Source organism: Podarcis gaigeae (assembly GCF_964106915.1).
Source record: "Podarcis gaigeae genome assembly, chromosome: 3".
NCBI lineage: Eukaryota > Metazoa > Chordata > Lepidosauria > Squamata > Lacertidae > Podarcis > Podarcis gaigeae.
The window spans coordinates 70,099,925-70,125,076 of NC_139680.1; the positions used below are offsets into that span (position 1 = coordinate 70,099,925).

General features: G+C 40.6%; 1 protein-coding gene across 3 annotated transcripts in view; it reads right to left on the reverse strand.

Annotated features, from left to right (window-relative positions):
• PRKN (parkin RBR E3 ubiquitin protein ligase) overlaps nucleotides 1-25,152 on the reverse strand; it is a 612,533-nt gene that overhangs the window by 373,891 nt on the left and 213,490 nt on the right. For all 3 annotated transcript variants that reach the window (XM_083732566.1, XM_083732565.1, XM_083732564.1), the window contains exon 4: nucleotides 24,950-25,068. In XM_083732566.1, the coding sequence (XP_083588692.1) occupies nucleotides 24,950-25,068 (119 nt within the window). The remainder of the gene's footprint in view (nucleotides 1-24,949; nucleotides 25,069-25,152) is intronic.

Genomic DNA, 25,152 nt, shown 5'->3' on the forward strand with positions numbered 1-25,152 from the left:
TGCAACAAAAACATTTCAAAGGTCACAAATTAAATGGATTCCAACTATGCTGTTTTTATTTTTGGCTTTTTAACTACAAGTCTATAGCAGGTAAGCCATGTAAAAACATTTAGTTCAGACAGTCTTTGTGTGTGTATGTGTGTGTGTGTTACAATTCCTAAAAACAGCAACAAATTCTGGCTTAAACAAAAAATAAATCTCACCACGTAAGTGTATAAGATCCTAATAAACCCATATATAACATAATCACTATCTCATCCTTTTCCATCACACTAGAACCTCCCTGATAATATTTCAAAATATTCCCCACATCAAAACTTATAAGCATTCTTTCCTAATCAAATAAGCAATTGGGGTTCACACAGTCATATGCGCCCACTGCTTTTTAAGTTCAGAGGTGAGTGCTGCTCCTTAGCCAAACCAGTACCATACCCACAGAAAAACAAGGCATGATGAGGCTGGGTAGAACCTCAAGATTTGCAGAATTAAAAGCAAAAAATATCCCTAAGTAGGGAACCCAAAAACAGTTCACTGAAGATTGAATGTGCTCAGTGGTTACATAAACCATAGTTTATGTAAAAGAGAAAACTGTAAGGTGGAAACTGAAAGGCAACAATATGCGAAAATTACGGTCTGTGAAATTAGAGCTTAAATTAGGAGACTGGGGGGGTGGGGGATGGAATTAAGCAATACAACTGAGATATGATGCTTGAATTTGCAGCTTCTCCTGCCCTCAGCCACAGGCTAACTTCTTAAATAATGAACCACTAAAGTGACTAGAATTGGGGGAAAGAAAATATAGAGCTAGGAGTTTTCAGTTTACTAATAGCAACTCGCTACTGAGCTTCATCAAACTCATCTAGTGGCTTCATAGTGAAGGGGGAAGGAAAACACAGACTAGACTGTTAAACACAGAAGTGCTAAACAATCACCCATCACTACCCTTAATCAGAAACAATTTCCACCATTCCAAACATTATGGACGTCTTAAATCTTGATGTAACAAAATAGTGTGTGGAATAATGACTGACAGCAGGGGAGTGTGATGGAACAGTAGGTGGAATCGGAATGAATGACAGGTGGGGAAAGTCAGAAGAGGCATGCAAGGAAGAGCTGGAGATCTAAAATTCAGGAAAGAGATTGTTAAAAGGCATTAATGGGTTAGGAGTGGAGAAAAGTAAAGAGTGAGAGGGATAATCAAAGACAGTGAGCCCATAGGCAGAGGGAAGTCATGCATGCTAGTTTAGGACATTAAAACTATTATTTGTTATTCTTTAATAAGTGTTACTTCTTTTGGCTGTTATTTCCATAAGAAAATATGTTTACTGGTTTTGTAATTCATGAATGTGTCCTGCTCTAGGGCAGTATTTTTCAACCTTTTTTGGGCAAAGGCACACTTGTTTCATGAAAAAAATCATGAGGCACACCACCATTAGAAAATGTTTAATATTTTGTTCTTTAATGGCAAACAAAAACGTTGCAGACCGTTCTCTGCTCAGCGGGGATCGATCTGCTGATCCCCGCTGAGCCGGCGGATGACAGCTCCGTCTCCGCACTGTGTGCAGAGAGGGAGATGTCAGAGCCCCACTGCTCTCTATGGGGAATTGGATGAGAGCGGACCGCCTGTCTGCTCTCATCCGATCCCATCCAATCTGATCCCCACCCAGGACGGATGGAAATTGGTGGACACAGTCCAGCGCCCGCCTAGTGGGCGAAAATTTGACATTTTTTAAAAAAAAATATATTTCGAATTTTTCAATTTTTCCCATGGCACACCAGGCAACATCTCGCGGCACACTAGTGTGCCGCGGAACAGTGGTTGAAAAACACTGCTCTAGGGGATTCTAAGTTAGCAGATCTCACCACATGTGCTGGATTTGAATTACGTAACCAAGTAAATACTGCTCACTGTAACTCAGTAGATGGCGGTAGCTGGGATTTTATGGGATATTAAAGGAAATTCGGACTCAGTGGACCGGCTTTGTAGGGGACCCCTAGAACCACCAGAAGAATGTTGAGCCAAAATAAGAATGCTGATAAAACATGTCCCCTGTGACACATGCTGGTGCCAATAGCAGAGGTGCAGCTAGCTGCTCTGGCACCCGGATCGGCACACATACAGTACTGTCCCCAGGGGGGGCAAGCATCCCAGGGGGCAAGGGCGATGTCAACCCCCCTCAGGGATGACACCCGGGGTGGGCCGCACCCACCGCACCTCCTTCCTCCCCCAGTGGCTAATAGACAAACTCTGGCTGTCAGAATTCCCTAGTGCCTAGTTTGTTATCAGTAAAATTTGAGTGTATAGATAGTGTTTCTCAGACTGGTTGGTTGTCAGTGGCTATTTGCTTTCTTGAGAACTAATGGCAGGTACCAAAACGGACAATTAGCAAAAGCAGCTATTAAAAAACGACTCCCAACATAAGAGAATTCTCATTTTTTTAAATGAAATGTGCAAGTGAAGTGCTCAGCAAACTGTGGACAACATTTGTTAACTTATAAAGCAAGGCTATTAATTAGATGATGATGAAGATTGTAAAGTGCTGAAACCATGGCAAATGTTGCTCATCTTTACTGCTCATTAATCAAAATCAGTGTTTTAACTGTCAACAGCCCCCATAGCATCTTCCTAATGACTATACTGTTGGGCTACATATCCTGCTGTTTATCTGTAGCCAAAATAACACTCAAAATCCATCACTACTCGCAGATATGCCATCAACATTCGTGACATAGCTTCAGGGTGAAAAGAGTGGGGTGGAGGGGGAGAGGAAGCAAGCAAGAAAACTCTTCAAGTAGATGAGTGATAAAATCCCAGTATTATGCTTCAGATGCTTACGCAAATAGTGCCAGGAAATTTTAAGAAATTGTTTTAAAGAGAGCAATGACCCCCTAAGAAAGATCATAGCACACACAGCTACGTGAGGCTGCTCCATAACACAGTATGAGACTTTCAAAAACAAATCCAGACCAATAGGGTTGCCAGCATAGAGCACTCTACGAAGTAGAGAGAATGCTGTTTTACATTATTACATACCTTCTGCTTATTGTTTTTAGTCAGCTTGAACAGCGGGTCTTCTTGACCTTACCCAGCAAAAGCACCAGTTGCTTAATACATTTTCTAAGTTAATAATGCAGAAAACAAGGAAGCATGAGATGTAAATAAATTATAGAAAACTGGGAGGTGAACATGTAAGGTACTGTCAATCAAAGCACATAAAATGTGCCTTGAGTGCCACAAGCGGACACAGATAATTGGCACTGACTATATCTATAAATCCCTTTGTGCATCAGCAGGGGGCTGGGGAAGACTATGATCTTCAAAACGATCCTGAAAAACAAGTTGGTTTTGCAACAACAATGTCAGCCAATACTGTCCTGGGGAAGGACAACATCCAATTCACTCTCTGTCAATCTTTTCTTTTGTGGTGCAGTGCACAAACCTCAGACTATATGGAAGAAATATGTTCATGGTCATTGTGGTTAAAGGAATATCTCTTCAGTTTAACAAGTCTGATATAGGAAATGGCGGCCTTGAAAAATCCATGTCAACACAGGAGAATCTCGGATGGACAGAGATGGGGACGTCTGGTAATTGACATATGGACCTCTGCCACTTGGAGGCAGGGCATCAGATGTCACTGCTTTTATTTTATTTTGAAATTGGAAATAGTTTATTCTAAAAACTAGCTCTAATTGTTTAAATGGAAACTGTAATGTCACAAATTTAAAACACTATTTTTATGACAGCAGAACATGATAATAAAGCTAACTTTCTAAGCAGTATTACATTTAACTGCTACTATAAGCTAGCTCATCTTTTCCAACCAGTCCAGGCATAAGCAAACTCAGCCCTCCAGATGTTTTTGGGACTCCCATCATCCCTGACCACTGGTCCTGTTAACTAGGGATGATGGGAATTGTAGTCCCAAAACATCTGGGGAGCCGAGTTTGCCTATGTCTGATCTAGTCAAAAGAAAGGAAATTGGTATATGGACAGTGACAGGAATTGAGCGAGGTTAATAACCAGGTTCCCCAAGACTCCAAGAAGCATTTGGAGACCTTCAAAAAGCAAAGACATCCTGCCACAGGAGCAATTTGAATAAGTGAAAATGGCCTCCAAATTTAGTCTAAGAGAGGACTGAGTCTACTGCTTCCTTAATAACATTAAAATAACATCAAACAGTTTTTATTGGGGCTCCTGGCTGCACCCAAAATTAATGGATGGTGAAATGGGAGGGGCATTTTGTTAAATATTCTTCGGGGGGGGGGGGTGACTGGATTTATCCAACAACAAGAGGAGCTTGAAAACAGGAAATTATTTTCTGAGAAATGTCAGTCCCCCCCTACAATATAACAATCACCTGGACACTGGGTCACAAATAAAAGTATTTGGGAGTCCTCAACTAATCTTTGCTCACACATCAGAGGATAACACAGTCTTTGTGCATAAAGGAGCAAGGATTTATAGACCAGGACTGTGATGCTTTAGAAAAGCTGCAGAAGTCAAAGCACACCTGTCAAAGCAATTGAGCAATGCGCTGTGTAGGACTCCCTAGGGACCCCAACCATTCCAAGGGATGCTCTGTATAGCAGTTTGCCAGGCAGCATTCATAATTGCAGCCCCAGGGGGACCATGTGGCCTCATGCAGCCGAGAGGCAGGCATTGAGGCATTCTGAAATTTCTGATGTCTCTTCAAGGTAGTCAATAGTCCCAAGGATATTATGGGAAACAGCTGGTCTCACAAGATGCTTTCTAAAAAATATTGTGTAGCCCTAAAGGGACAGCTTGAAATGAAGCTGCCTATAAATCCCCAATGGGTATCTATGGAATAGGCTGGCGCCTAGCAAAGGGAAACAATTATTTCCAGGAAACTCAGCACTTAGAGATAAGTCTCCAGAAGAAAACTCTTAGCCTTAAATCTATGCCATTTCACACATTACCCAGAGGCAAAACCAAGTTTACTTAATATACTCTCAAAAGAGAGCTGTAGCCAATGCCGGTCATCACATGAGGGCATCTGTATTGTTGCCAGGCTTAGCCATATGTCTAATCATAGTTTACATAGAGTCACAGAATCATAGAATTGTAGAGTTGGAAGGGACCCTGTGGATCATGTCACAGGGGATGTTGCACTGTATATTATCACCATGATCATTTCACTTTATTCATTTAAATTATTGGAGGGGAATTAGTTGAAAGCCACTGATTCCCAATATGGATTTAATCAGAAGTCTGTCTGTCTGTCTACTTACTTACTTACTTACTTACTTACTTAATTTACTTACTTACTTACTTACTTACTGGACAAAAAAATGGCAGTCAGCAAGTAAAATCGCTTTGTTGCTTGAAGCACCAAGTGCATTGCTATGGAATGGCATAATGGTTAGTTACAGCAATTCACAGGCTCCCCAAACCTGTATAGCCTGAACCAACAAGTGGAAGGAACTCTTTTGTCTGTGGAAGGGCAATTCTGGATTCAGCTACTAGAATCTGGTTTGCACATGTGAAATCTGCAGCTACATGGGTGCACGGTGCTGCATGATGCCTGCCAATAATGCTTCAGAGACAGCATTCAGAAGGCACAGCATTTACTTTTGCCCCACCTTCAGACTACTTTGAAGAAACATCCCCGATACAAAGAGTGTTAGACCTTTTATTTAAAATAACAACATTCTTCCAGCAAGTGAGATTTGTAGAGCTTTCTATTCTGGAGGCACTTTTTTTCCTTTCCCAAAATGAATTCACGTTGGCAACATGCATAATAAAATACATAATTTAAATCACCCCACTTATGGTGGAAGAAAGCATTACTATTGCTGGGTACATCCACACAATGGAATGGATGCCACCTGGATGTTTAAAAATGCACCTCAATCTGTAATTTATTAAATGGGGGAGGAATGATATACAAATTTCAAGCATAAATTTAGTTTAACTTAAATGCTGAAAGCCAAATTTAGCTCTGCAGCCAGCACTAAAGACCTAATCTGTCCCATGTCCCTTCTCTTTGGCTCACCCCATATTAGTCTTGTAGAAACAGACAGCGCAGACACAAACAAAGACTCTTCTTTTCCTATCACTCAGTCCCATTCTGGAGATACTTAAGGCACTGAAATAGCAAACATATTTGGAAAGAGGCTGTTGTTGTTCTTGTCTTGCAGGAACATGTCTAGTCCTTTTTAGAATTCATTTGGACAGGAAAATAAGAAGAGGTAAAGCTGTACATTCCCCCCACCCCATCCAAAAAACAACTTCTCTCACATTTTATAAACATCTTTCACAGCATGTTCAAGTAAAGCCACTTTAATAAACACAGCAGATAATATTGCTTATGGGCAACTTTTTTCATACTTTAGAAAGCCTTGAAAATTTATGACATTTGTCACAACATATCCCCATATATAGTGTTTCTCAAGCACTAGTTCTTCTTCCTTTTTAAAGGAGATTGAAGCAATATTTGAGAAGCTTACAGAGTGATAGAATAGCAATGAAAGGATTTCAGTGCTAATAGAACCGGCAAGATGGTGAATTAAAATGATCACCACTTTATCTCTGTTAATATTATGTGACTGTTACTCGTGGTGCTATAGTCATCTATCTGTCAATATTTCCATAATTTTCAGTAGTTTAAAAATGGGCATCAGGTATGCTTTCACTGAAGCTGAGAAAGTTCAGTTTAGATCATTTTTAGCAATGTTACAAGACCAGCATGACATTTAAGTTATATAATATTGTGGGAGCAAGAGATGAAAAATACCTATATTACTAGCAACTGAAGCTTATTTTAACTCCATTTGTCCATTATTCATTATACATGAGCTATAAAGTTGATTTTCCTCTTTAATTTTAGAGTGAAAATTGTAGTAAATAAATTTTTTAAAGGTCTGCTAGATTATTCTGAAGAGAGTAAACATGTTTCTCTCTAAAGGTGAAGTCTTTACATATTAGATGGTTATGCTGGAAAAACTATAGATACAGGACACAGATTCTCATAGTAATACTAAATACTAAATTTTTGTAACACTTTAGAATGTTCAAAGTGCATCACATACATAATTATATTTTCTTAACTTTAGCCCTGTAAGGTAGATCAGTGTTATCTACCCCCAGATTTCAAATGGGTGTGCACTAAGAAATAGTGGCTCAATAGGTTTGTGGCAGAGGCAAAGATTTAAATCAGGGACATCCCTGAACCAGAGAAGGACAAATCACTAGTAGCCTCCACCCAATTTTCTGTGGTTCCAAAGGAGCCCCCTATACCTCATCTCACATTGTTCAAGAGAGGCCCCTAATACACCAGGGAAGGTTTTAGCAATGCTGGGGTCTGTAGGGGGAAGAGGTTGGGGAAGCTTTTCTTATGCTCACTTATTTTAGGGTCCTAGCCACTGCAAACAGACTTATAGACTGAAATAACAGAGGCAAACTAGCAAAGGCTATTTCATCAGCAGTAGCTAGTATTGGGTGAGTCTGTGAGAACCAGGAACAGAGCTTCCCGAGTGGCATTAGCATACAGTGGTGCCTCGCAAGACGAAATTAATTCGTTCCGCAAGTCTTTTCGTCTTGCGAGTTTTTCGTCTTGCGAAGCACGGTTTCCCATAGGAATGCATTGAAAATCAATCAATGCGTTCCTATGGAAACCGCCTTCAGACCAGGTCCAGGGACAGTCTGTCCCCCGACCTCTTCTGAAGGCCGACGGGGGGGCGAAAGTCTTTGCTTCTCCCCCCCCGCCTGCCTTCCCGGGAGAGTGGAGAACGCTCTCCCGGGAAGGCAGGCAGGGGGGAGCAAAGACTTTTGCCCCCCGCCCGCCTTCGGAAGAGGTCCTGGACCTCTTCTGAAGGCCGGCAGGGGGCAAAAGTCTTTGTCCCCCCTGCCTGCCTTCCCGGGAGAGCGGAGAAACGCTATTATAAGTGGCACTGCCTCTCACTTTTTAAAAGCATCCAGGTGAGGAGGGTAGTGAATTGTGGTATGGGCAGATCAGGCCTTCCTGGCAACTGCCACCCTTGGCTAGTGCTTAACTTGATCAACTGCAGGCGCCAGGCTTGATTTCATTTGTTCTCCATGCTTCCCACAATTGACTTGAAGCACTTTACTTTACATTTTGTTCCTATGCTCAGGATTAGACCTGCTTATATGTAGCATTAAAAGCAGTGTCAGGTATCTTTGCTCTTGGAATAATCGAGAACACAGATATGTGCCTGACACAGCAAAAATTAACATGTTCATTATGTGGGTCTCTTAGAATATGTGGCATCTGAAATTACCTTCACTTAATATCCCAGCTTGCCCCAAAGGCTCTATTCACTTCCAGCATCTGCATTTATTTTTTTATCATTATACAAGTAGTTTATTTACTAATTATCTTCTATACAGAGAGAAATGGCCTTCTGTTTTCAGAGTCTTCTATTAGTCTCACCTGATTTCAGGATTCAGAACTTCCACTGAATCCAGTACTGATATGGGAGTTCAAAGCATCAGAATCTGGCTTCTTACTTGGACTGAAATGTGAATACAAAATGCAGCTTTCACCAGTGGCTTGTGTGTGCATGTTGAGATGAGGCAGTTGTTTAAAAAAAATGTTTTGTTTATTAATTATGCTGCTTTTTAAATGGGTGGCTATATTCAAGTGGGAAAGGATGACAAAAAAAACTATAGCACATTAAATACTGACACAAAGAAATGGAAACAAACATTTCTCGGTTCTTATTGCTTTTTAATTAGTGCCTATGGGAAGATAGACTGCTATACCAATGCCATTTATACTGATACTGTCCTGAAACATTGATGTGCAAAATCACTCTCATACCTCCCACTGTCTTCCATAGCCCCAGAGCAGACATAAATAAATAACTAATGGGAAGAGCTAGAAAACAGAATCAGTCATTTCTGTTTCGCCTTCGTTTAGACACACAAAGAAGGAAGAAAGGGAGAGAGACTGAGGGTGCACTGAAGGAGTGATGAGACAAAAGTACCAGATGGATTCTCTCTAATGGCTGATTTATCAAACAGTTATTTCATTATTTGGGACATAGTTCATTGGATTAGGTTAGGTATATTCAACAGCATGAGGCCTCTAGATCCACAGTGAGCTTTTGTTAAAACAGTGGCTTTTTTCCCTTTTCTTACAAGCTTCTAGCCCTCATGGTTGCAAAGATAGATTTCAAAATGTGACAGTATCAGCCATACAAAGGCACACCACTCAACTGTCCTAAATTAAGCAGCACATCACGGATTCAATGAAACCGTCCCGCTTCTCCGCCATAGGTTCTGCTGCCGTTGTGGCCAACCTCTGCCACTGCCATATTCCTGGGAGCGGGTGCAGCGCATCCAGAAGCAAACTTCTGGAAGAAGGCACACCACTTCTGGTGGCTGTGGCAAGAGCGAGAAGTCTGTGAGAAGGCCAAAGCCTAACCACCACCGCCGAGGAAGGTAAGGCTGTGGTGGGAGGGGGCAGCTGTGGCACGAATATCAGGCAGGTGGGGAGAGAAAGAAGGCACTGATTGGGCAGGGTGGGTGGGAGAAACAGCGCTTGACGCTGTTACAAAACATGATATCCGAGTAGCTAGTAATCAGTGGTCCTGCTGGAACATTTTCTTATAGTCAGGTAGTCAGCCTGCTTGTCGCTTACTACCCTTTCCCTTGCTAACCTTAATTGAATGTAATATCACAAAATGGACAAAGATTCAAGGCATGGGATGCTGACTAGCGATGCACCTGCTGGACATGAGGGCCTGCATGTGGCTGGCAAGAAATGGGGTGGGGGTGGGGCACAGAATGAAAAGGGGAGCTGAGGACCAGAGTGATCTCATAGAGGGTAGAAGAAGGGTGGGTGTGTTTTTGGAGGGGGAAAGGGCTTCAATGACTAATTACTGGACATAACTAGTTAGAATGATTTGGAAGCAGGTCCTCAATTATTGCATAGTATGTTAGAAGTATTTATTTGCTGATAACCTTCAAATCCTTTAGAAAGGTGACAGTAAAAGTACTGATATTTTATTAATATAATGTGTTGTCATGCTGCCTTAAGTATAGAAAGTTGCATGAAGTCTGTTTAGTTGGAAGGCAAATCATTTACTTGGGTCAGAAGCCACCCAATGCTCAACACAAGTGGTCATCTAGGCAATTCAGATGCAGCAGATTCAGGGATGACTTTAGCACGGTCAGCTCTTGGCAGTAGAGGACAGCATATGCTGTGAATACAGCACACTTATTCTTGGGGGAGAAGAACAGATAGCACCGAAGCAACTTTTAACAGATGCACGCTGGTGAGGAATAATTTACCACTTCTCTGAATGTTATTTAGTAGTTCACCTCTCACTCCCAAGGTTGCAAAGCACTGCTGGCAACAACAAGTGAAAGCTGAAGTACGACATTTGATGAGCGTAATATAATCTGCATCATTTGATGAGCGCAATAGAATCTGCCACTTGTTCTCCACCAGAGGAAAAAACAAACTTTAAAAAAAACCCAAGTAAACCCAGACAGGTGACAAATTCTACAACCAATAAGCTAGAAACTATTTTTTTGGGAACTTCTTTGCTGGTGTTTATTTTGATTGAGTTATTCAGGTTCCATCATGGTTCCTGAAATGAGCATGGTGCACCAACAAAGATTACTTAAGAAAGAATGGACTTTTTTTCTTGGCTGTAAAAAAATAAAAATTAAAGCAAGTTCTGCATCAAAGAAGTATCCATCCATCACTCACATATGCAGCCCATCTGAAGGAAGACATACATGTACCAGGAATCTGAAATACTCAAAGAATCTCCAAGGAAAATCTGGGTAAGGGAAGTAACAAGTAGAAAGATAGTGTAAAACCTGGGGAGCCTCCTGACATAGTGAGGAGAGGAAGGCTATTCCTGACCGCAGAAGGAAAAGCAGCTTTCTCTAGGAGAGTCTATATATGTAAAGTTGGACAACAGGTAGAAACAATTAATCAAGCTGCATCAATAGCCTCAGTTGAACAGCAGAAACAAGTTGATTTGTTCATGTGTAGGCAGCACATTTGCCTACTACTTGAAACATCAGGCTGTAATACATATTTTTGAAGAAATATTGCTCACAATTATACACCTCAGCTTAGTTTTTCAAGCTGCTGTTTGGTATGAGAACACTGGAGAGAATTTACTCATGAGTAAACTGTATAGACTCCCTTTGCTCCTTGTTGCTATCGCTTGCCCCAGAATTATTCCTATATGTAGTCTGTGCATATGCAGGCTGAAACTATGCAAAGAGGAGCACAGGGATAAAGAGTTAGAAGTAACACATTCAAATAACAAGACATCAAGGGAGTAAATGTTACAAATGCACCATCAAAAGTTGGGAATAATTTATGTTTATTCTACTGCTAAAAGGCATCATTAAACAGAATGCCTGTTCCTTCTGCTCCTTAGTTCCATTCTTAGACCCCAGATAAGCAGGTGCTCTTTGACAGAAACAAATGTGTATTACACATAGGTGAAGATTCTGTAGAGTGGTTAATTTGCTGTTGAGAACTGCCCTTGGATCAAAGTCAGATATTCTTGTAAATTATATGTTTTACTGAAAACAATTTCACAGGTTTCATTATTAATACATGGAAGAAAACCAACTGATCCTATTGTTACATGGAAAGCTTGTTTAGCTACATCTCAACATGTTAGTTCTTTCACACTTTAAAACATTTTGATTATTTCTTAACCCCATCAAGATTAATTTAGACTACCTGGAGATAAAGCACTTGTGAAACAGAGTGGAAAATGAAAATACTCTCCAATTCCCAAGTCTCTTTTTGGGCTGTATTATATTTACTTCTTTCCCATTCTACCACTAGGTTTGGCAACCATATGGTCAGAAGGAGGGGGGCGGGGGAGAGAGAGAGAGACTGTGACTAAGTGAGAGACTTGCAGCCTCAACAATCTGCACTTGAAAATGAGCAAATCCATATGGGCTTTGTTTTTAGGTCAAACTCAGTCACCATAACACTCCGTATACTTTTGTACAAGATGTTCATTTGGAAGGTAAAGTTGTTCATTCTTGAAGCTCAACTATGGTGACAGCATTGAAGCAACCACAATTTCAGTTTTAAACCCTGCAAAACAAACTGAACCCTCCCAGATATAGCCATACACACATAGAGGGAAAGAGAGAGAGTGCTAAGAATTGTCTCTTCATTTTTTGTAACATACACCTGTGCATATATCAAGCTTTAACCTTCGCTATATGGGAATCCCTTGCAAACAATTACAGTGCCTGAAGACAGGTTGTGTATCCACAGCTGGAACGAACGCTGGGAGGAACGCAGAGAGAAGAAACGCCATGGTGCACTTGTAGCAGAAAAACTGGGTGCCTTCATCTGCCCTGCCAGCAATGTCTCTTCCATATTGGTCTCTATAGCCTCAACAGGCACTGTAACTCTTTAACAGCTTGACTTTACTCCCAAAGATGAAGTCTTCCATAGTCTCCAGAGACAGATGGGTGCCCACAAATATCAAGGTTTCTAGCCTGAGGATACAAAAATGGACAAGAGCTACCACAAATGTTACTTTTTCCTGTCACTATGTCACTAACTTCAATGCAAAAAGGGCAAGGAGGAGGGAAAGGTTATAAGTTGTTTTCAGAATTGTGGCCTTAAAGTTTTAATTTATTAAATAAAGTTGATGCTAACATACCTGATAATACGTGGGAAAGTATTCTATTCTATACTGAAAAAATCAAGAACCAGTTTTTTGGTTCTTTGCTGTTTCGAGAAACAGCAACACACACAAAAAACTGCTTGGAGCCTTGGCCATTTCTGCACATAACTGAAGCAATTCTTTTCATGGATTCCTTTTAATTAGCTTGACTGTACAAACAGGGTACAACAGGTCTACATTGCTGTAACACCAACTGAGCATTTGTAAATGCTTGTGAGAAACTATCATGAGGTCAAAAGTTACAAGCAAATTCAAGGTAAGAGAAAAACTCACCTATTTCAAGGGCACCACACTGATGCGGCGTTCATTTATTTATCGCTAGTTTTTCTAGCCCAAACAGCTCATTGTGTGCCTAATTGCGAGAAGCGTGCCGTCTGGAGCAGGGGACGAATCATGTTAAATGAGACACCGAACAACGGTATTAGGATGAAATAGGCCACAGCTTTACTGATTATAGATGTAAACCAGTTTTGGAGAAAGCATTGGGTATGTATCCGAGATCAACCAACCCGCCTGCTGATTGACAATGGACGGTCAACACTAGACAAAAGGTCATCCCCACCAACATACATTGAATGTGATGCTCCCTCCAGGGTCATCTCTCCAAGGGGGTGCTATGGCCCATCTGTCCCCACATGGGCTTCTGGACAACAATACCCCTTCCTAGACCCCTTTAACTGGGTACCCAGATGTTAAGATCCAGAACCAATGTCTCAACCACCAATTGCGACCGTTGCTATAAGGCAGGTGAAAACCTACAGGCAGGCCAATTAGTGTGGAGGGAATATGGTCCTGAATATAGTGACTGAGTATTCCATAGCAATGTCCATGCATGTTGCAACCCTCTCACTCCAGGGCAGAATGACTGGTGGTAGGAAATCCAGCTTGAAGAAGGGCCAGAGGCTGGGCACCTTTCCCTTTTATAGGGAGGAGGTGCAGCTGGCTTCTGCCAGGTTTCCACCTGTGCCTGTCCTCTCAGGCTCAATATGATTGGCCCCTGGTAAGGGCCCTTGGTGTGTCATATTCATACAACTGGAAGAGAAGCTCAACATTCCCTTCTGAGTATGTGAACAGCAAGCACCCCCATGGCCCCCAATAGTGGTGGCACAGTGTGCAAATTCTATATCACTCAGCTCAGTGCTGCAATACATAAATAGCCAAAAGCTGGACCATGAGAATCAGGTTAAAGTTTAACATAAGTCATTTGGGCATCACTGCAACCTCAGGCTCCACTCCTGACCTTGGTGTGTTCATTAGGATACCTAATGACAGGCCCCTTGAGTCTTTGCCATTATTCCCTTCCCAACCTATACACACATATCACTTCTATGTGCATAACAACATCTGTAAAATTTTAAAGCATATAGGCTGCTAGAAAATAAAAATAATGAATTGCAGGTTATTTACTACAACAAATTATAAAAACTGGCAAGTTACAGCTGAATAAGAAAGATGATTATGAAATTAATTTGGGAAATAAAGTTAATAACTAATACAAGATTATACTGGAGATGATTCTACCCAGAATGGCGAATGATACAGGAAAGAGGTTCATAATTCCAAAGCCAGAAACTATGACTGAAAGATAACCCTATGAATCACTCTGAGTGGCTCTAATGGCTTCTGGTTTGACCTGCATTTGTATTAGTCCGTCCCCCCCCCCAATGTCTTTGGAGAACCTCTGTCCTAAGCATATGTATTCATTCATTAACTTACAGAACCAAAAGGTTTAAAAGTTCTAAGTTTAATTTGTCTGGACCCACACTTTGTCCCATACAAACTTATTAAATCAGCCCCAGGTGAAACTGTGAGCTCTAGTTTGATATCAATACCTCTGTGTGGGTGAAGCTTCTAAAAGAGGATTTTAAAATGAAACATGATTCATCCCTTCCAAACAACTATGCCATGTAATTTACTGGGTTTTTCCATCTCAGGCTAGATTGTCCCTCAGGCCCTGACAATCATCAAGCAAAACAACCTTTCAAAAACCTCTCAAAATGACTGGCTATTTGCCTAAGGCCAGCAACACATGACAACAGAGACGCTCATATGCTTTTGCACTGATTAACTAGAATTAATGCAAACTGCTCTTTAAGTAAACAGTGTGCTTATTTTTAATTTTAGCCCCACTGTTACTTAAAACATAGAGCACCTCCTGTTCTATAATGCAATTACATTCATAATTAAAATGCTGGTTCCCCTTTTCCCCATTACATAATAGATTTTCAGTGTCCAGAACCATCTAGGGAATATTGCCAATGAAACATCAATCTGTCTTTACTTTAATGAAGCAAACAAATTAGGCGATTAGTTTGCCCAGGGACATATGAACCTCAGCAGCAACTGTCATAAGCAAACTTTCTAAAGAAACAACTTTGGCAGTATTCACACTTGGGTTATTAAACAGAGATACGCACAAGGCTCACTTTCAGATGACTCACAGGCCATCTGACTGGGAGGGGCATCAGCTCCCTTCTATACCAGCCTGAGGATGCAGATCTTTCAATGTCATCTTTAGATTCTGGGGGTGACTCCTTCATAGTATCTTCAGGTGATCCAGAGACTTGCATAAGAACATAATCAGAGTCCTGCTGGATCAGACCAAAGATTCAACTAGCCTAGCATTCTGTTCTCACAGTGGCCAACAAAATGTCTATGGAAAGTGTGCAAGCAGGACCAGAGTGCAACAGCACTCTCCACATTTCTTATTCCCTGTAACTGGTATTCCTACTGCTTCCCATAGTAGAGGAAGAGCACAGCCATCAAGACTAGTTGCTATTCACAACCTTATCCTTCTTTGGTGAAACTTCATGTACGCTCCCCTCTCTCAGGTTGTCCAGGGTTATTAAACCCGTTTCCTCTGTGAGCCCTTCAGCTGGCTCATGAGCTGCCTGGTGCTGCCTTGTGGGTAAGCCTCTCATTGGTATCCCGGAATGGCTTCTGAAGGAAACAGGAGAGGAGAGGCCATATCAATGGCTGGTGTTGACTGCATCTATCATAAAGAGGCAGACAGCCTCCAAATGGCTCATGATATGGTCAACCCTGACAAGTCCCTACAATCAGAGAAGTGAAACGCAGCTTAGCATGGAGAGTAAATGATGGGGAAAGCACAATATGCTACTTTTCTGTATATTAAAGGTAGCCACTAAAGGCACGAGTCTAGTAACCCTAGACTCCAGCAGAAGATGGTGGCTGTAGATTTTTGGCTGGCATTTTGAGCACTCAACACACTAACTTACGGTAAATCAATACAAGTGCTACTTATTTCCTCCTTCAGAATAGAACGAAGTATTCTTTTAGAAGTTAACTATCAGTGAAACTGGTGAGCTTTGGAACTATGATCTTAAACATTGGTAGCACGCTCTTCAGACAGTCATGAGAAAAAGGCAACATATCATTGTTCTTGGCTGTGCATTTATTAAAAAAATATTTTATTTATATAGCCAGTCATCTGGATCCAAAATGTTATTTGCTTCTGGAAAAATTATTCTGCAAGTAAATTAGCTACTTTAATTTTTCTCCTCTTCCATAGCATAGGAAGAAACTTGCTCCAAGCTCCTTCCAATAAAGGTTTGCTTCACAGTATGTTATGATCAGGTGAAATACTAAATGCATTTTTCTCCCCTCTCTCTTTGCCTGAAAGAACTGGTATTTGTCCAAATTTTGAAACATTTTTAAGTATATAATTTTGTTCACACCCAAGTGTTACACTCAGCTGCCTCATATGATAAATCATTCATAGGACTTGCTCACCCAACTCACTTAATGAATTACAAGCAAAAATGTACAACTCTTGCTTAAAAAAATGATTTCCCTTCTGAGTAATTTTTGAATGGTTTACTCTGCAAGATTTATTGTACATAAAAAGTGCTTCATTTACATTTTAAGAGCCATGTGTTTTGAGTGTATAGATAAATAGGCAGGCCTTTGTGGTGCTAGTTTACTCAGAAGCAACTTTCACTGAGTTCACCTGGACTAAAATTGTTGGATTCTAGTCATAACTTGGTTGTGTGAATTCATAATTTTTGGTTTCTACAAACTGAATAAAGACACCATTACTGTGGTCCTCATAACCACTCAACAAATGTAAACTTCACTTAAGCAGAAACACTTTAGAGACTGTGGTGGAATATACACACATATAAAAAATGCTGTGAAAATGCTTTTTTTAAAAAATGAATTTGCCATAGCTCACCATCGCCATCTAGTGTCACATTTGTATATTGCACTTTACAACACATTTAAAACGTTCTATTTGCAGCTGTATAGCTGAGTCCTGTGTTTTACTGCAGCTTTTAAAACAAAAAAAAATCCTTCCAGTAGCACCTTAAAGACCAACTATGTTAGTTCTTGGTATGAGCTTTCGTGTGCATGCACACTTCTTCAGATACCAAATCGCATGCACACGAAAGCTCATACCAAGAACTAACTTAGTTGGTCTTTAAGGTGCTACTGGAAGGAATTTTTTTTGTTTTGACTATGGCAGACCAACACGGCTACCTATCTGTAACTGCAGCTTTTAAGATGAAGAGGAACAGTAACAGACAGTAGCAATGCACTGAGGGCACGCAGGTGTTCTTGGTGGCTTTCCACTACTGAGGAAGCGCTCTCTGACCTTAGAAACAAACTAAGTCATTGTTAATTTTTGTATTACATTTTCTGGAAGGAGAGCACGTCTGGTATACTGCCTCCAACAGTGGGTAGAACATAGCCATTGTGACTAGTAGCCACTGATAGTCTTATCCTCCATGAATTTGTTTAGTTCCCTTTTAAAGCCATCCACGTTGGCAATTAGTGCATCTTGCAGTAGCAATTTCAACTGCTTAACTATGTGCTATGTGAACAAATTGTTCCTTTTGTATGTTCCAAAATCTCCTGGACTTAACTGTCCAGGGGTCCTTTACCTTTTTTTTTTTTAACATAGGATGGTACTAAGTTCTAGACTTATGAGAGAGAAAGACTGAGAGAATCTACACCATGCATTGACTGGAACTGTGAATTAATCAGTTACTTCCTCAAGTTGTTACAGTGGTACCTCAGGTTACAGACGCTTCAGGTTACAAACTTCGCTAACCCAGAAATAGTACCTCGGGTTAAGAACTTTGCTTCAGGATGAGAACAGAAATTGTGCTCTGGTGGCGCGGCGGCAGCGAGAGGCCCCATTAACTAAAGTGTTACCTCAGGTTAAGAACAGTTACAGGTTAAGAACGGACCTCCAGAACAAATTAAGGTAAGTTCTTAACCCAAGGTACCACTGTACTTACAAAGTTATTACTTCAGATTTTTTTTTGGGGGGGGGGGGGTAAAAGGAGAGAGCAAGTGTCTTGGAGGAATTGCTCTCCTTTCAAACCCATTACTTGTTATACTGCAGCTGCCCTGTTACTCTCTCAAAACCTCCATCACTCTTGGCTTGCCACCATAGTCCTGCAGGTTCCTCCAGGAACATAAAAACACAAGAAGAGTCCTGCTGATAAAAGTCCAAAGGCCTATCTAATCCATGTTCCTGTTTCCCACAGTGGCTAATCAAATCCCTATGTCCCTCCCCACAGTTAGTTTGATAACCTAGGTCTGCATGTTTACCAACAGGCTTTTCAAACAAAATATCTTGCTCTGCAGCACCCAGGATTTCTTGTCTAACATTCTTCCATTTTCATTTTACATTTAACCCTTGCTGTTATATCATATGCAAAACAACTTGTCAATGCTGCTCACACAGGCACACTTATGCCTGAGAAGACTTTAGTCTATTCCTACTGATGCTCGTCACACTTTAACGGTAGTGACAGGCAAGTCAGCTTTTCCCAATCTGTGTGTTTATGGCGTTGCAATTCATAGTGTTATATAGAAACAAATCAGTGTGTGTTGTTGAAAAGGAAGTGTGAAAAGTCTATAAGCACAGGCTAAGTCATGTTGAGGAGCAGCTTAAATGATCGTTTTCTATCAAGTTGATGAAAGATGTGAAAACTTTCAAATCTGAAAAAAATAAGCTTCTCTGGTTTAATTCCTTCCCTCACCCAAAATCTCTTAAAGCATATTGGTGCTGTATTTGAGTTAAGAAAAACTATTTGGCTAAACAATCATGCTGCTAGCTAGCAATTGTTTTGGTGCAATTATGACTCCAAAGGGCACAACCCTATAAAATCAAGACAACATATCAACACAAATAGAAGATTCTAGCCCTATCACAAATATCTGTTGCAGTTTAACAAGCACACATTACATCGAACTATCTGTTATATTTGTTGGTGGCAGGGATATGCATGTCTGTTGCATTACAATATATGTAAAAAAATGTATATTTCTGCACCAGTGGGAGGCAAAATGGAAGAAAGACGATAAACCAGTTGCAGAAGAATGGAAAATATCAGATGGAAATTTGAACGAATGTCAGAATGGATTTAGGCACTGCTATATGTAGCACTGGGACGCGGGTGGCACTGTGGTCTAAACCACAGAGCCTAGGGCTTGCCGATCAGAAGGTCGGCGGTTTGAATCCCCACGACAGGGTTAGCTCCCATTGCTCGGCCCCTGCTCCTGCCAACCTAGCAGTTCGAAAGCAAGTCAAAGTGCAAGTAGATAAATAGGCGGGAAGGTAGACGGCGTTTCCGTGCACTGCTCTGGTTTCGCCAGAAGTGGCTTAGTCATGCTGGCCACATGACCCGGAAGCTGTACGCCGGCTCCCTCAGCCAATAAAGCGAGATGAGCACTGCAACCCCAGAGTCATTTGCGACTGGACCTAATGGTCAGGGGTCCCTTTACCTTTATATGTAGCACTTGGTAGGAACTTATTCAACCTGCCGTCTCTAATTTGGAACTGAACACAAAACTGACCTAATGGCTACGTCAACCTATTTTTTTTCTATTTGACTGCTTCCCACACACACACACACCCATCTCCCTCACCCCTTGCTTTGTGTAACATCTTGCCAGATGAAGAGTTTTAGAAAACTCAATAGTTTGCCACACTTTTGTGACATTTTGGTTGATCCTAAAAAGGTATTACCCAACTGTAGATTGTTGAGGTTTTTTTTTTACTTATGAAACAACATGTATGCCTCTGCTTTTTACACACCAGCGTTGTGACTAGTACAATGCTCAACTGCCTTTAGATCACAAGCTCCCACCCACCTGCAAGTCAGGTATAGATTTACAACTGCATGGCTTGGAAAAGAGCATATGAGCAGTTTAGGCGTTCTACCTAGCATTAACACACAATTCAGTCAAGCTTTGCAGGGAAATTTTCAATTTTGCAAATTATGCTTTGCATTGAGTTTTATGGTGTTGAATTTTTAAAAAGAGTTTAATCCTTTTTTAAGTTTATCAAGCCACCCAATCTTAAACAACTCCTCACCCACAATAATACAAAAACCAGACTTAAAATGGACACTGGTACCAGAGCCTGCAATAAACCCAGATGCCAGCTTTGTTGCCACATACACCTGGACAACACCATCAGTGGCCCCATCAAACATACCATCTCAGGACTATTTAATTGCTCATCTTCTAACATTCTGTATGCCATCAAATGCCAACAGTGCCCTTCAGCCCTCTATATTGGACAAACAGGCCAAACCCTACGCCAAAGGATAAATGGATATAAATCTGACATCAGGAATCACAAGACAGAGAAACCAGTAGAAGAACACTTCAATCTCCCAGGACATTCTATACAAGATCTCAAAGTAGCTGTCATATTACAAAAGAATTTCAGAAATAGACTGGAAAGAGAAGTTGCTGAATTGCAACTTATTACCAAACTTAAAACCATGGAGAGACCTGGTCTGAATAGAGACATTGGATTCTTATCTCATTATACATTATAAAGCTATTTTTAGCCATCTCACCCCTGGATTTTTCCTATAAGACCAACTGCAGTCATTAATAGTTTTCAACATACCTATCAGCCAATCACCCATTCCCACCACCCTTCTGAGTAATACCCCTCCCCACCCTCTCACTATATATAAGAGTATGGTGACTTCTGTTTCAGTGTATCTGAAGAAGTGTGCATGCACACGAAAGCTCATACCAATAACAAACTTAGTTGGTCTCTAAGGTGCTAATGGAAGGAATTTTTGTTTTGTTTTGTTACAAATATACAAGATAGACAGAGAGGGCAAGGAGCACAAGGGGGGACCTAGTGGCCTTTCCATACCAAGCAGCCTTTATATCAACAAGCATCAGCACACAATACATGAGCAGCACACAATGCGCACAGTGCACAAACCAGCCATAATGATTTTACAGTTCTTAACATTGTAAGAATACATTTGAAAGCCAGAAGGAAAACTCACTTGCACTTACTGCTTCTGGACTAACTTTGCATGTCTGAGGATACTCTTGGCAAGACTTGAGTTATCAATATTTCTTGGTATAATCCAGGACTCTTAATGTGCCTCTTTCTTTGCACTGCTAGTGATGCTTCCTGATCATGAAACCCAGTTCCAAACAAATCTCTCATACAGCAGTAAGTCATGAAATACTCATAAAATTCAGCCTTCAAGTCATCAATAATTTTCTTGTATAAAAAAGATATTCTTTAGCTTTCCTCTCATTCTGTAAATGCTAAATTCATTCCTAACATATTTTAAAATAATAATATGCAAATAGGCATGACAGTTAAAGAGGGTTTTAAAGTAAGGTTACTTATGAATGTTTAAAATGTCAGTCTTCCTGCCGGAAAAAGAGCGTGTTCGTGAAGTTCAATTCAATTAAGTTGTCTGTTCCCAGCTTACCAGCCCAAAAGGGATTAAGTTGCCTAAGAAAGTTAATGCTGCCCAACATTTTATGTGGATTTTACACAGGTTTTACTTTCATGCCAATAAAAGAGCATAATTGAAACAAATGCTGGCTTATGTTCTGCCATGTTACCTATGAAACAAGATATGTGTACTGTGGTGACATACATGAAGGTGAGCACAAGACACTGGAGGGGTTTTGTTGTTCTTGTTACCATGTTTATTTATACCCCACCTTTTTCCCAGACTGCGACTCAAGGTGGCTGACAGATAAAGTAGTAAAAGCTAAAAACACAGAAAGTGTTATATGTTACTTACAAGAAAAAGAAAAAGGGAAAAAAAACTTGAGGCAAAGATGGCGCAAATAAGTAAGATCCTGTTATCGTGTCTGGTCAAACAGGTCCAGCAGGTTTTTCATGTACAGTGGTACCTTGGGATGCGAACGGGATCTGTTCCGGAGCCTCATTCGCATCCAGAAGCAAACATAACTAGCGATGGCACGTCTGCGCATACGAGTGTCGCTTTTCGCCACTTCTGCACATGCACGTGACGTCATTTTGCGTGTATACGCATGTGAGAGTGGCGAAACCTGGAAGTAACACACTCCGTTACTTCCGGGTTGCCACGGAGCACAAGTCGAACGCGCTCAACTTGAAGCATATTCAACCCGAGTTATGACTGTAGTGCAAAAACTTGCCAATTTTTATTGAACCAGGGATGATAGTGAAATGAATTGTATGCCCCATGTGCAACACAGCCTCCATCACACTGCTCTTAAAAGGTACTGTCTGAAGCATCAGTTAAGAAGGTGCTGCACTCAACTGAGTATGGCATTCTGGGCTTGCCATTGTATAGGGGTGGGGAACAGGAGCTCTGCCCCAAAGGCCACTTTAACAAGGGGGCAGGGCAGACGTTAAGCCAACCAATTTGTGCTTTCCTGTATCCTCCCTAGATCCCTTCTCCAGGGGAACTCTTGACTTGGCACCCTCCAGATGTTTTGGACTCAGCCCCAGCCACCACAGGCAGGTCAAAGACCAAAACATCTGGAGGGCACCAAGTTGGAGAAGGCTGCCTTCTGTATCAGTTTCATATGTTCTCATAAGATCATTTCACCCGGTTTCCGCATTAATCTGTCAACATTTTAAAATAACAACAACAACAACAACAACAACAACAACATAGAAATGTGTACTTAATTCTCATTTTATTTTAATGTACACACTGTAAGCATACTTTAGCCTAAAATACACATTGTAAAATATGTTTTAGTATATGTTTAGAGTCAAGAACTATATCATAAAACTAAATGGAACATGAAATCCAAAATTATATTCTGATCTGAGTATTATTCCAGGACATGTGGATCAGGCAAACTAGCTTAGAAATGAAGACCAGATAAAATCTGCCTCCATCTCTGCTTTAAAGGTCCCTTTCTTATGAGGAAATATTTACATGTAGAGTTTAGGAATAATCAGCTTCACTGTCGATACAAAAAAGAAAAAGAAATCAAATGCCAATTTCAAAGTAAGCCAAGCCAATACTCAACTTGCAAAACTGCTGAGCAGATGGTTTTAGGCATGAAAACAGGCCAATAACAAAGGATTGCAGTAAATCTATAGATGTATTAGATGTTGTGGAAACCTCTAATTACCAAAACATACACAAAAGTTGAAACAGTCAATGAAAGCTATGAGAGAAACAGAAAATCAATGTAGACTGCATCTTTCAGTTTTACTTTTATGTACAGAACTGAATTTTGGCCTCTGAGTTGGAATTCAACCTTGCGCTGCTACAATCTCTCTGTGCAAGCACTGCAGCTCATTGGATAGAATGATCCCCTCTCCTTTCTCCTTACACGCTGTTCTAGGGATTCCCCTACAACAGCCAATTTCAGGGGGAAGGAGAGGTTGAGCAGGCAGAGGCGCTTGTGCAAAGCTTCCACTGATGCGACTTGGCGGTTGAATCCCACCTGCTGCGTTTGTGAGCTTTAGCAATTCTAGTTCTGTTAATTCATAGGGGAAATAGCTACACTAAATAGTGACATATTATTCATTGTGCTAGAAAAACAAACATAGAAACCAAACGTCTACATATTATATGTCCTGTTTTATAACTTGTAGATATTACATTGAATTTTTATTATGTGAGCCACCTTGGATGAGCTGTACTGTACGTAGAAAGATGTCCTAAAATACTTTCAAATTAAGACATTTTGATTTCCAGTCCCTTTTCCTTTGCTGTAGTAATAAGCAGGGCAGCTGCATTCCTCTCCCAAAGAGCAAAAGATTGGAAGCAGGTTGAAAATGACAAGGAGAAAGTATAAGAATATTTGGCCAAAAAGAAGTCTCTTAGCAGTTCTTGAGAGGCTTTTGTGCTTCGGACCACTAACTTTTGCTTACAAAACTGCTGGCATCTATGTCTGGTTGCAATGAACACGTACATAGTTTTCTCTTTTCTCCTCAAGCAGAAATAAGTCTTTAAAAAATCCAAATAGCTGGTCTGGCTGAAGAGGTGCAGTGTTCTTGAATTCTGCTTAAGAATGGGTATGGTTTTTTCCACTGGTGATCTTCACCTGTGTGCCATAAATCAGGCTGAGCCCTATTAAAATGCCTTAAATAAATTTTTGATGTTTATTGTTTCTGAAAACACTGTGGTGCTTAATTTTGAAAAATGATGCCAAGGCTTGAGCCTACTAACTCCCCTGCTTCCCAAACCCAGTTCTGCAGGGGAAAGTAGTAAAATTTAGAGTTGATTTAATGGTGATGGAAATACACTCTGTGCACATACTCAAAGGATCTATTTCTTCATTATTGTGACACATATTCCATTGTAGTGTGATTTATTTTTGGAATAGGTGTGGAAGGGAAGAACTTTTATCATTTAAACATCTAATTAAAATTACTGGTTTGTAACTTATGTACAACCTACCCTCAAACTTTAATTGTTTTCCAGGATTCTGTGTCATATTGCATGATCACAAATTTCTTTGTGTTTTCATGGAAGAACAATCCACCGAGGTGTCCTTATTAAAATATTTATAGCCCCCTTCCCCCTTGCCTGCCCAGATGCTATTGTATGCTATATGATCACAAATCCCTTTATATTTTCTTGGAAGCACCCCCTCCACAAGAGCTGTTGTCATTAAAATATTGTTTTATACCCCCTACCAAGAAATGGTTAGAAGAGCTTACAATAAAACAACAACAGTTCAAATCACAACGTAGAAGCAATAAAAGAAAATAAAACTCATCACAAAGACTGGAAACAAAATATGAGAAACTGAACAATCATCAACCAGAGCCGAACAAGCTAACTGAATTGGACAAGTGCACAAGAAAGAGTTTAGAAAGATTTTTGCTTGCTACTGAACACTAAAAACAAAGGCACCAGGAGGACCTCCCTAGGAAGGGTGTTATAAATAGACAAATGATAGACAAAACATTATATGCACCAAATTCAGAGTTTCTTCACAATATCTACTAGCCAATCACTTCAAAGTTCTCAATATGCTTTTGAAAAATATAAAAATGCTTGCCTACCCTTGCCAGAGTCAGTGTCCCTTGCTTGCAAGTTTTGCAGCGGACCCGAAGCTTTCCAGGTTTCACAGCTTGGCAGAAACTTTTGCAGAAAACATAAAACCTGTTGTAGTTAGCAGCACCTGTTTGTAAGAAAGAAAAGCCAAAGCCTTAATTTGTCATAATAGCAAGACAGAGAGAATTATAGGGGCCCAAATTTACTGGAA